The sequence below is a fragment of the Rattus rattus genome, chromosome 2 (assembly GCF_011064425.1).
Source record: "Rattus rattus isolate New Zealand chromosome 2, Rrattus_CSIRO_v1, whole genome shotgun sequence".
NCBI lineage: Eukaryota > Metazoa > Chordata > Mammalia > Rodentia > Muridae > Rattus > Rattus rattus.
Genome location: NC_046155.1, coordinates 3,774,475 through 3,786,830, shown reverse-complemented (window position 1 = coordinate 3,786,830; position 12,356 = coordinate 3,774,475). Strand labels below are relative to the sequence as shown.

At 41.3% G+C, this 12,356-nt stretch overlaps 1 protein-coding gene across 4 annotated transcripts in view; it reads left to right on the top strand.

The window, feature by feature from the left end:
- The window catches only part of Chka (choline kinase alpha), a 46,306-nt gene that overhangs the window by 16,108 nt on the left and 17,842 nt on the right, over positions 1-12,356 (top strand). The window contains exons 3-4 of one of the 4 annotated variants that reach the window (XM_032891288.1): positions 7,889-7,918; positions 8,875-8,928. The exons of 1 other annotated variant lie outside the window; for it this stretch is intronic. In XM_032891288.1, coding sequence (XP_032747179.1) covers positions 7,889-7,918; positions 8,875-8,928 — 84 coding nt within the window. Of the gene's footprint in view, positions 1-6,121; positions 8,929-12,356 lie in introns of those variants that run through there. 2 more of the 4 variants (XM_032891285.1, XM_032891287.1) reach the window with 2 other exon arrangements.

Below are 12,356 nucleotides of genomic sequence, written 5' to 3'. Positions count from 1 at the left end.
AATTTAGTGTGTGATTTTATTTTATTTTTTCTCTTTTAGAACTTTCAGAATGAGTTGAAGTAAGGAAGGAAATGTTTAAGGTCTATGGTGAGGATGATGTGTTATCCTCACAATAAGACGCTCACCAACATTCAGAGTAGACTGCCATTTTCACGTGTAGCTGAGAACAGAAATCTCATTACCTTAGTAACAATAAATCCCATTGCTTTAGTAAACCTCTGCACTAAAGGAATGCTTAAATCATAGGAGGATTCAACTTCTGTTTTTCTCCTTTTTTATCTCTACTACATAATGGAAGCCCCCATCATTTGTGTGTTTATCCAGACACAAATGAAGTGTCTCCCCGGCCAGCAGTATAAGTGCCATAGTACCCTTTAAGGGCCACACCTTACTCTCTCCTTGAAGAATATTAGTTGAAGACAACTACATGTAATGGCATACTTATTTTTCAGAATTTTTTTTGATGTTTTGCTTAATTGTAGGACTGATTTAATTTAGTATATCCTTCCTTTCACTTTTCCCATTCTTGCTTTAAGCATTTTGAACTTCTTACTTCTGAGAATCAGATACTAAATGGAAATATGTCTTAAGCTTATTCTTTGATCTATTACTGTTTGGTTTAGAATAACTAGCTGCTTCTTAGCCTTTTCATTTCCCATCCTGGTACTTTGAGATTCTAATGTCCTTTATTCCTGTAGTCACAGTGAAATGACTGCTCTTTGGTGCAGTTCTGAGGTTTAGTACGAGAAAACCAAGAGGTAACACTGGCTTACCCCTCTGAATGGGTTAAGGCCCACAGTTTGTGTCCCCCAAACATCCATCTCTTCCTATTCCCCTTATATTCTCTATTAGATGAGAAATAAGCAAATTTCCCTATTGTGTCTTCAGGTTCTGTTTAGGATTTCTGTGAGGTTTATGGGAATCTGTTAAAAGTCCTGTGTTTAAAAAGGGTAAGAATAGTTTCTTTTGAAAATATGAGCACAAGATGAGACAAGGTCCACACTGCAATATTTGTAGGAAATTTTGAAACATGAACATACTGGGTTGTTTTTAACATGGCAGCATAGTTTAGTGACTTTACATAGCTTAGCTTCTATTTTCACGAAGAAGCTGTTTTTATTAGTTGGATAGATAATGAAAACAAAGCTCAAGTATAAAATTACTGTGAACTAAAGTTGTTTAATGGAAAATTTGAAAAGTAAATAAATAGTTCGGCCTTTTCCACTTTGGATGGCGATATAATCATTAGAAGAGAGCTTAGACTTCTAGAGCCAGATATCAATGTGACTTGAATTTTTTTCTTTCTGATACTGGGAGGGAATGTGAGCTCTGCAACATGCTTTAGCAAGACAAGTTTAGCTGATTATAAATAACTAGTTTATTTATCATGAATTGTGGAAGACACAAATGTCAGTATGTATTGTTCATGTGGTGTCAGCTATTCCAGTTGACAGAAGGCTCAGAGGGTGCCTTGCCTTCCCTGTGTCAGAATCATAATGTTAGACCAGATCCTCTGCATGAGCAGCAGGACTGGCCTCACCACTGTGGACAGCCTGGGTATGAGTATCTGTAACACATCAAAGAGAGCTCCTTCTGGTTCTGTCTGCAAAAAATAACAGAAGGCTAATATTACTGCTTGTTTGAATACTAACTATAATATAATTAAAGGTACAAGGCACAAAGCAGATATGTATCACTGATCCAAAGATTATAATTAAGAACATTGTCCCTTTTGAGTTCAGAAGAAAACACAGTGTCTTCTTATTTTCTCTTAACTACAGTTTAAAAAATTAAATTACAGTAAGAGTAGCTTATAGATAATCAGAACAGAACTATTGGTTACCGAGAACTCAGTTTCTTTCTGTGAAGAATTCAGGTCATACTTTGTGCAGTGACTGGTGGAGAGCCAGGCCCTGGCATTAAGGTCTGGGAACTGCCATCTTTTCCTTGTTACATTAGTATCATTATGAGTCCAAGTTAACAAAGATTCCCTGTGCTTTGACAACAGTGTAATTACATCTGTTTCTGAGGCAGCTGGAACCTCATTCTCAGAAGTGAAACGCTCCCATCATGGGCACCCACTAGCATTTCTCAGCTAATGCTCTCCAGATGTAGTTGCCAAATCACTACCTATTGTCCTTCAATACCTGCTTTGGTGCCTTTTGGTAACTAAATAAACCACAGACTGACTGTCTAATTTTGGCGTATTCAAAGTGTTTTTGTCTTGCTGGTCGTAAATGTTTGGGATTTTAGCACAAAGCCAATGCAGATCTGATCTCTGGAATGATGACTTGACCACAACCCGCCCCTCTCTGGGAAGGAATGTATTGGGGGAGTGAAGGGTGTGGGGGTAATGTACCACTTTAGCTGTGTGCATGTGTTCTCTGCTGCAGGCTTGTCCATGCGATCGTGCCTGGAGCACTCTGGTTTCCAGGTGACAGACACGATTCACGGTATAGTATGAGATCTCTGAAGTTGGAGCATTCTCTACAGCTTTCATTTCTTTATGTAGTTTTTGGATTCAAGAAATGCTTTTTAAAAAGAAAACTGTAATGCTTGTTAAGTAGCAGCAGCTACAGTGCTCTGTGCTTAGAGAGGTGCAGTGATTAAGATTTCAGAATGTTATGTATTGAATGAAATACCACCTTTCCTTTGGCTTTTTTTGTCCAAGGCAAACTAGACCCCTATCTTCTGTTTCCTCAGTAGAAAATGACAAACATTTAATAATCTTCAAAATTCATGGTTTCAGTTTGAGAACGAGGTTGACGTATTCAGGGTCTTCCTTCAGCTCCAGCACACCATGTACATATATCTTTTGGGAGTGGGGCTAAAGTTAGGCATAGATACTCTTCTTCACCCTCAGCCCTGGGTGCCATTTCCTGTGTGAAGCACAGCAGTGCTGACAACCTGGAAGTACGCCATCCCAGAGAGGTGAGGGCCTCTGGGAAACTCACTCACAACCCTTGGAATGCAAGAAAGTCCTGAACCCTGAGAATGTGTTGAAAGGAGCCCCCAGTCTCTGGCTTCCACTTTCCAATGTTGGCATATGTCCCCAAGGCCTCTTAGAGGTTCTGATCTGCCACCCATGTTAAAGATAACTCAGGTACAAGAAGGTGGACTAGATAATAATAAGACATAGTCATAGAAATGACTTATTTAGATTCCATGAGGTAATTATATAAGCTGCATTTTAAAGCATTACATTGCGATCTTGTAACCTGTTCAGTAATTTTACAGTGCTGGGGAAAAAAACAAATATTTTTCCTTTATTTAACATTGAAACCAAGGAGGTGGAAGGCTATGCCTTATGATGATACTGAGAAGCACACATGCTACAAAATGTTGAGGGCCAGCAAGTGAGTCAGTGAGTAAAGCAATCCCCAGCAAGCTTGATGAAATAAGTGAGTTTGATCTTTAAAACCCATGATGGAAGGAAAGAAATGACTCCTGAAAATTGTCTTCTGACCAGCACAAGGACATCATGGATTGTGAACATCTGCATTCATACACATACATGTACACATACATAGCAATAACAAAAAGTAAAAATGTTAGTTGAGTCTTTTTTTTTTTTCAACAAGAAGCCACAACTTTATTAGTGATAGAAATAGTACAAATTTTAAACCAAGCTGTAGTTCCACTTTTCAAACACCAAAAAGGGGGGGAAGGGGGAGGAGGGTGTCCTTGCTGTCAGATAATTACATTGTTAGTTGAGTCTTATGACTTTGTGAGAGCCCCAACTCTGGCTTATTCAGGGGTTTTTGTTTGTTTGTTTTTTTCCTAGCCTCACTTGAGATGGGACAATAACATTAATTAGTGGCAGGAACTGTGCAGAATTATGGTGCTGCTTCCATGTTAGGCATGACGTCTCTTGGCAGACATGATAGTGCAGGCCTTTAATCTCAGCATTCAGAAGGCAGGAGGCAGGAAGATCTCAAAGTTCCAGGCCATCGAGGAACATACTGAGATCTTTTCTCAAAAACATTAAAAAACAACAACAACAAAAGATGTATCACCCAGAATTAAATGTGGTTGGAGAGCTGGGGAGAAGACTTTAGGTCTTTAAAGCCAGGCCTGGGCTACACAGTAAGGGCTTCTGACGCTCAGTAAGAGGTAGTTCCTTCTCTCCTGGGATCCTAGGGACTAAAGCCCCAAAGATGCTCAGGTTCTGCTTAGTCCTTCAGGGTATGTTGGCCCTTATTCCAGACTAAACAGACTGTTTTAGGTTTTTCTTTTCTTTCCCTCCCTCCCTCTCCCCCCTCCTCTTTCTTATTTTCTTTCTTTCTTTTAGTTTTTTCAAGATAAGGTTTTTCTATGTAGCGCTGGCTATCCTGGAACTCATTCTGTAGACCAGGCTGGCCTCAAACTCAGAGATCTGTCTGCCTTAGCCTTTCCAGTGCTGGGATTAAATTAAAGGCATGCACCACCACCACTTGTTGGTTATTCTTTCTTAATCTTCCATAAGTCCCAGGTCATTTAAAAAGGCTATAGTTTATATTTTATAGAGATTTGTTTAAAAGAGACGATGGGGGCTGGAGACATGGTTCAGTGGTTAAACTCACTTGGTTGCTCACAACTGCCTGTAACTCCAGTTGTAAGGGATCCAATACCTGACCCCTGTGACCACTTACAACATACACACACACACACACACACACACACACACACACACACACACACACACACACACACACTCTCTCTCTCTCTCTCTTAAAAAGAAGACATTGTAAATGTTTCAAATACTTACCTGTCATTTCACACCACCTTCTCTATGCATTTCACTAATCACTAATTTAGTTTTATCTACAAAAACTCATGGGCCCAGACTCAGAGGACAACAATGTGCCACTCTGTTTCACCTCACATGTGAGCCTCTGTTGCTGGAGTTTAGTCAAATTCATTTTTCTTATTATTTGAGGAGTCTTTTACTAAGAACTTGCCAAAATAAAGTCTGCTAAGTCAATTTGTTCTGTGTGATGGTTTTAGTGAACTTAGAGACAGAAACTTGTACTAGTTCGGAATAATAGGTAACTCAAAGTAGATACCCTGTGAGTGCTGGGGATTGAGCCAAAGGCCTCACCTGTGCTCCATGAGGATGCTGCCACTGAACTCCAGCCCTAAAGTAGGTTTTTCAACCTAAAGTTACACAGTAGTCACCCTATGCTCCAACATTGTGCATTTGCTGCTCACTGTGTAGTCCTGTACTCACTATGTAGACCAGTCTGGCACTGAATCAGACCTGCCTTAGTGCTAGCATGAACTACTGAAAACACGGTTCCATTTTCTTGTCAAGACCCTAAGACAGAACCTTCTGAAGATCAAAACTGTAACAGGAACATTTGCTACTTTCATAGTCTGACTTAAATTGTAAAACCAAACTAAGGACAGTAGAAGAGAATTTGCTAAGCATACTAAACCCTGGACAAAAACAAGTAAGCAAACAAAAAAAAAACTTCCTTAAGCTACAAAACCAAAGGCATTGCTCCTGGGAAGACTCCTATTCTCCATAGTTCATCAGTTTGGGTTTTTTTTTTTCTTAATTTGTTTGCTCTGTAAAACAAAACAAAACCAAACAACAACAAAAACCCAACCAAATCCATAAAGCCCTAAGTATGATTTGTGTCAATTTTTTGTTTTTGTTTTTGAAGCCTGGCATCAAGTGTAGTGCTTGCTTTCAAGTAGCTTCTAAGTAGTGGACAAGTAAGAAGTGAAAATGGAAGTCCTCTATTCTCTTATCTTAGCTGGCAGAACTTATATTTTAATACATTTTTTTTTCTTTTCTTTTTTTCGGAGCTGGGGACAGAACCTAGGGCCTTGTGCTTGCTAGGCAAGCGCTCTACCACTGAGCTAAATCCCCAACCCCTATTTTAATACATTTTTATCTTTAAGACTAGGTCAATAAAAAGAAAATCTTTACAGGGACAGGGGAGACAGCTTAGTGATTAAGACAACTTATACATGTAGAGGATCCAGGCTCAGTTCCTAGCACCCACATGATGGCTCACAGTCAAGTTTAACTACAGTCTAGGGAATCCAGCACCTTCTAGCCTTAACAGTCATTGGACACACATGTTCAGATCCACACTCAAACACACATGTACACACATGATTAAAATAGAAGCATAGAATAATAAAAAAAATTTAAGACTGCACATAAATATTAAATAGGGCCATTGAGAGGCTCGGCGAATAAAAGCATTTGCCATGCTAATCTGACTGCCTGAGCTGAATCTCTGGAACCCACAGTGGAAGGAGAGAGTCAGTTGCCAAAGATCGATTATTTTTGGGCCTCCAGCACCCACATAGACAATAAAATAACTAATGTTAAAATTTAGTAAACTTTCAAGTTAGTTGGAGGAAAATGTAAAGTTGTACTCAATGTTTAAGCAGTGTATTTTAATACCTGCTTAAATAAATTGTGTCACTAAAATAAATTATTATACATTCTAAAATCCCAATTTGCTTTCTGTTTGAACAGTCTTTGGGACTCACACACAGAAGGTGTCTGCTTGGTGCACCTTAGGTGGTGTCTGCCTTTGCATGAGTTCATGGCCATCTGCCTTCCTGCTTGGAGATTTCCTCTCCTTTCTCCTGAGTTCCAGCTCATTCTGTACTGAGGAAATAGAACATGGGACTACAGAAGTCCATCTTGTCTTTGTGATGGTGCTCTTATGGTATAAATCATAGGTTCCACTTGGAACAGGATGGGGTGAGTGGGTGTGGGAAAAGGAGCAATAGAATTTATGTCCATGTATTGTAACAATATGTTTAAAAGGAGTTGTATTTTTAGGTAAAGTGACTTGTTTTGGAGAGCACCATTAGACAGGGAAAGGACTTCTGTGAGCTAACAGCCTTTTAACTGTCTCCCTATGGTACAGTTAGAGCAGTAACAGCACAGGAGTGACTATAGCCATTTAGGGTTTTGTACAGGTCAAATCCCGTTACAGCAAAGTTCATAGGATGTGAAAATTCTTCATTTGTTCTGACATTCTATAGTGTGTTAGCATGTAATTATCAGACAATAGAACTTGTTTCGTTCATAAATTTCCTTGAATGAAAAAAAAAAGTACAAAGACCTTTAAAGAGACATGTAGCCCCATTTGGTCTCTTGATTCACGTGCAGCTAGTTCCCCATCCTGGCGTTGGCGGCTAGTCCGCTCTGAGGCACTTGGTGACTCCTTGAGCATGTTTGTCATGTGCAGCACAGTGCAGTGCGTGCTTGCCTACACCAGCCACAGCAAAGAAGCATCAGGACTTTTTTGTGTGCTTTGAGGGAGCACTGACAGTAGAAAAGCAGAGCCCATCATTCATTAGAAATCCATAGATCCCTTGAGATGGACTGCTGTGTTTGTCCACACAATGGGGTCAGTGCCAGAGTGCCCTGGGTATAAGAAGCGGTAAAGCTTTCTGATCCCGAGTCACTCTGTCCTCAGGCTGACACACTGTCACCAAAGGGCAAGAACTATTGGTATATTTTAGGTTTTTTACCTTTCATTGTAACGGGATTTAACCTGTAACATCTAGATTTTCATCAGGGAAATGCAGATTACACAAATAAAAATAGCACACCATGTTTGTACTGACTGTTCTGTTCAGATGCACTCACCCGCATGTTATGATTACTATTATATATGTGTAAGCACCACTGTTAGGAGCCTTTGCAGATAGCTTTATGAACATGGATGTTTATATTGTCTGCTTTTATAAAGAAGTAAGATAAATGTATCTTTTATACCAAACACATTAAGATATCTGTTGGAATATTATTTGGTATATGATGGTGAGAGCGGTTGCTTTATCAAAGGGTGTTTTGAATGCTGCTAGAGTAGCTGGTGTTGCTTAACGTGGCATTTTTTTTTCCTGTCCACACTTTCCACCCTTGGTACAGGTGTTTTTGATAAAGCTGTGGAATGGCAAGGTATGTTTTTATGGGATGTTCAAGAATCTGTTAGCTTAAAATTCTTTTATGGAGGTTTCCTTTACAGGATTCCTTTTGGGTTTGGCTCAAGTAAATCTGATGTAATTGTTAAGAACTGTTTTGAAGGCAGGTGACTGTACAATTTTGACAAAACTCTTATATTTCTGATTTTATTTTTTCCCTTCCCATTATTAACTAAGACAGTGTTTTGGTTTTAAAGCACTTGGGGTGGGGGGAGCTTTAAGAAATAGCCCAAGTTCTTAACCCCAGTCCATGATCCAGTCTGTTGTTATTGTTAGAAGCCTGGTTGCCAGTAATTTGTAATTTCATTAAGGAAACTGATGTAAAAGTAGCTCCTAATGTGTCAGTTATCAGCTAATCCTAGGGCTTTCTTAAATGCACAGTCCTCTATTTACAAGAGGAAGAGTTGAGATTGGACTTCGACTGGTTGGAGCCGAGGGCTAGTCTGGTCAAGTGGCAGGTGCATAGAGCTCACCCTAGCCTTATCACCTGCTTACTGCTATCCTCTGTTCATGTTCTCTGCTGCCTGCAGCCCTCCACAGGCGTGTTGACATTCCTGTTTTGCAGGTTCGCTTGAGAGAACCACATAGCTAATTCAGGCAGAGCTTTAGAAGGCCCGATTGGAAGAGAGCACTCTCTAGTGACTTTCCTCTAACAATGAAATTGTGAAAGGTACATGGGGACTGCCATGAGAGGCACAGCTATTTGGTCTCAGCAGTACAACCCTTTCCTTGTAAAATGATGAAGTATTTGAAGGTTTTGGCACAAGTGCTGGAGACTGCTGGTGCCTTTAGACTACGCTGGTCACCTGGGGGGCCAGAAGCCCTTGTTAAATATCTGAGGTGTTTTGTGAACACCCGTTCTGTGGTTGCAAAGTTAGTGTCTGCTCAGAGTGCTCCATCTCACCGGAAGTGTTTGCTTTTTCTCATTCATAGAGGTCCTGTAATAAAGAGGGATCCGAACAAGCTCAGAATGAAAATGAATTTCAAGTAAGTAATCGAGTCCCTTCTCATCTGCATGAGCTGTAAACTGGTGGTGTTTAGCCTTACCAAATTGTGGTTTGGCAGGCCTGGTTTCTGTACTCGATCTTTATCTTTCTCAAAAGAGGGGCTCTGGACCAGTTGGAATCAACTCACTAGGCTGAGCTGCAAGGGCTTCCTAACTCCTTAGGGTAGGGAGTTGAATTGTCTGTGGTGGCAATTTCTAAGCAGTGTTTGACATGCCGAGAGATGCAGGCTTAGGTAATAATATCTGATACTCTGTTGTAGAGGCTTCTGCCTCCTCTGGCAGTGTCTCACCATCATTAGGAAGCAGTTCATTGCCTGGTTGTTTCACTGGTGTTCTTGCCCCTGAGGAAGTGGCAGTGCTTGTCCTGGGTTTGGTAGCCAGGTTGAAAAGGCTTCTTCCCAAATTCTGAAATAGAGACAACGACACTGAGACATATGCAATCGAGGGAACTTGAGACTCCAATGTGAAATGAGAATGGGTGGAGCATGGATACTTTGTGAGCATTCTCTTGTGTGTTTACACTTACAGGGAAGGGGCACTTGTGTGCACAAGATGATCAATGTGACATGGCCAGCTGGCCACCCCTGGAAGGTTCTGGACTGTGTTTCCTGCTTTCCCTGTCAGGTTGCCGCTGCAGTAGCAACCTAGTAGCAGAGCCCTTGTCCCAGAAGTTCTCTGTGTTGCTTTCTGGCACCCATATTCTTGTTTATTCCTCTCTCGTGTTTCAACTGCCATCCTCAAAGATAAACAATCATAGCTGCCTCCCCTTCCTCCTTAGGACCTGCTCCCCAGGGGTCTGATTGTTCCTGCGATTTGGGGTTGGCATGTACACAGTTGGTTACTGAGTATGGTTGTTACCTGTTTTATCCCCAGACTGACGTAGTGGAAGGAAAGAACTCAAAATTTATCCTCTGACCTCTATATGCACACAAACAAATAAACACATGCATACATAAGTGCAAAAGTGATAATTGTCCTCCTCTTCTCACTATTGCTCCTGAGCCTGACCATCCCACAGGTCATCCTTTGAGGCCCTCTGAGAGGACATTTTCTATCCAGCCATTCACAGGTGCTGCTGTCTCCCGCTTCTTCCTTCTTCTCTCCAAGCATTTAACAGCAGAAACCCCAGCTCACGTGAAGGGCCCCTTGCCTTCATCCTGGGCCGTGGGCTGTCTGCTTCTTGCCCTCATTATGCCAAGATTCTATAACAACCTGTTGGAGTCCCTTCTGAGCCCTGCCATCGTTCTGTGGCCAAGATATTCTTTTCTCCACTGAATCCCTCCTGAGCTTTTCAATTATTCCTTCTTATGTCCTCTCCCATAAGTGTGTCCTGATTGTCTCCAAAAGGTGGTAGGAACCTTCTTTGTCATGTGGGCCTTAAGCAGTTACTTTGGCTTCTTGAAGTTCTGTAGTGCAGACATTGTCCTCTCCTTATTCTTCATTGGCTGTCCTTCTGATATGCTTCTGAGGCCTTCCCGCCATACATCCTCAGTGCTTTCTTCCAGTTGTCTCTTTTGTGCTTACCTGTAACCCCTACCTACTATGCTGAACCCAGCCACCTCCATGCTTGCCTTCATTGCACTGCACCCCACAGCCTGAGAGCTGGTGTTCCACCTCAGCAGTGCTTACTGCCTGGCCGCCTGCTAAACCTCACCTCAGCTTTGCCTTTGGGTTCTAAGGTGTTCCAAAGTCTGTTTTAGGGATCTGTTTTCTCTGGCTGCTTTCTTGTCCTCACCCTGTGCATGGAGTATGAAACTCATTTTTTGACTGTGCATCACTTCTCTGACATCTACTCCAACCCCGTTCATCTCCCCTCTGGAGGGGATCTTTGTCTTGCATCCAGTATGTCCACTCTTTCTTCTTTGGGTTTCAGTTCTCAGCTTATTGTCATAATCCCCCATTCCTTCTCCAAGGAGTCAGATGTTCTTGCTGATGTCCTTTCCACCTCAGTGTAATCTCTGCTACTTTTCCTGATAAAATTTCTATTTTCTTTGGTTCTTTTTTTTTTTTTTTTTTTTTTCGAGCTGGGGACCGAACCCAGGGCCTTGCGCTTCCCTAGGCAAGCGCTCTAACCACTGAGCTAAATCCCCAACCCCTCTATTTTTCTTTTTAAAATGAATTTCTTTATTTTAGTCTTTCCTAAGTCGTCTTAAGTTTTAGGGGTTTTGTTTGTTTTAAAGCCATGATTCATTCCTGTGATCTCAGCACTTGGAGGTTGATGGAGAAAGATTGAGGCAGGGCTAGAGAGATGGTTCAAGGGGTTAAGAGCACTGGCTGCTCTTCCAAAGGTCCTGAGTTCAAATCCCAGAGATCTGATGCCCTCTTTGGCATGCAGATGTACATAAAGATAGAGCGTGTGTGTGTGTGTGTCTCCCAGGATTTAATGCAAAAAACAAACAAACAAACAAAAAACCCTGTACAGAAAAATTGCAGGCTTCTAACTTGACTGAACGCAGTATTACACATCTTCTTTATAGTTCTTAGCTTCTTCCATCCAAGTCTTCCTCACTTTCTAATACCTGCTGAAGATGGGTATATTTAGCCTTTAACTAACACTGGTAATCTGGGATCATCATCAGGACTCTTGTAGCATCTCTACCTGCTTCTTTTTATCATTAATTAATTAATTTACTTCTGGATCGAAGTTTCCCCTCCCTCCTTTCTTCCCAGTCTTCCCTTCTCACCTCCCATGGATATCAGCCCACCTTAGCATATTAAGTTGCAGAAGTTACTTGTTTCTTTCTTTTTTTTTTTTTCTTCGGAGCTGGGGACCCGAACCCAGGGCATTGTGCTTGCTAGGCAAGCGCTCTACCACTGAGCTAAATCCCCAATCCCTGTTTCTTTCTTTTTAAATGTGTATTAGTACTTCACCTGCACATACACCTGCATACCAAAAGAGATCATCAGAATCCCGTTATATATACTTGTGGTTGTTGAGAATTGAACTTAGAACCTCTAGAAGAGCAGCTGAGCCATCACTCTAGCCCTCCTGCTTTTCTTCTTCTTCTTTTTTTTAAAGATTTATTTATTTATTATATATAACTACACTGTCACTGTCTTCAGATACACCAGAAGAGGGTATCCAATCCCATTACAGATGGTTGTGAGTCACCTGTGGTTGCTAGGAATTGAACTCAGGACCTCTGGAAGAGCAGTCAGTGCTCTTAACCTCTGAGTCACCTCTCCAGCCCATAAGTAAATTTTTTTCCCTTTTTCTTTTTTTTGGAGCTGGGGACCGAACCCAGGGCCTTGCGCTTGCTAGGCAAGCACTCTACCACTGAGCTAAATCCCCAACCCCGTAATTTTTTTAAAAAAACGATAAAGCAAACTGAGGCTATAGATGAGTGGTATAGAGCTTGCCTGACATTATATAAGTTTTAGGAACAAAGCTTAAGAGTTCTCCCCTACA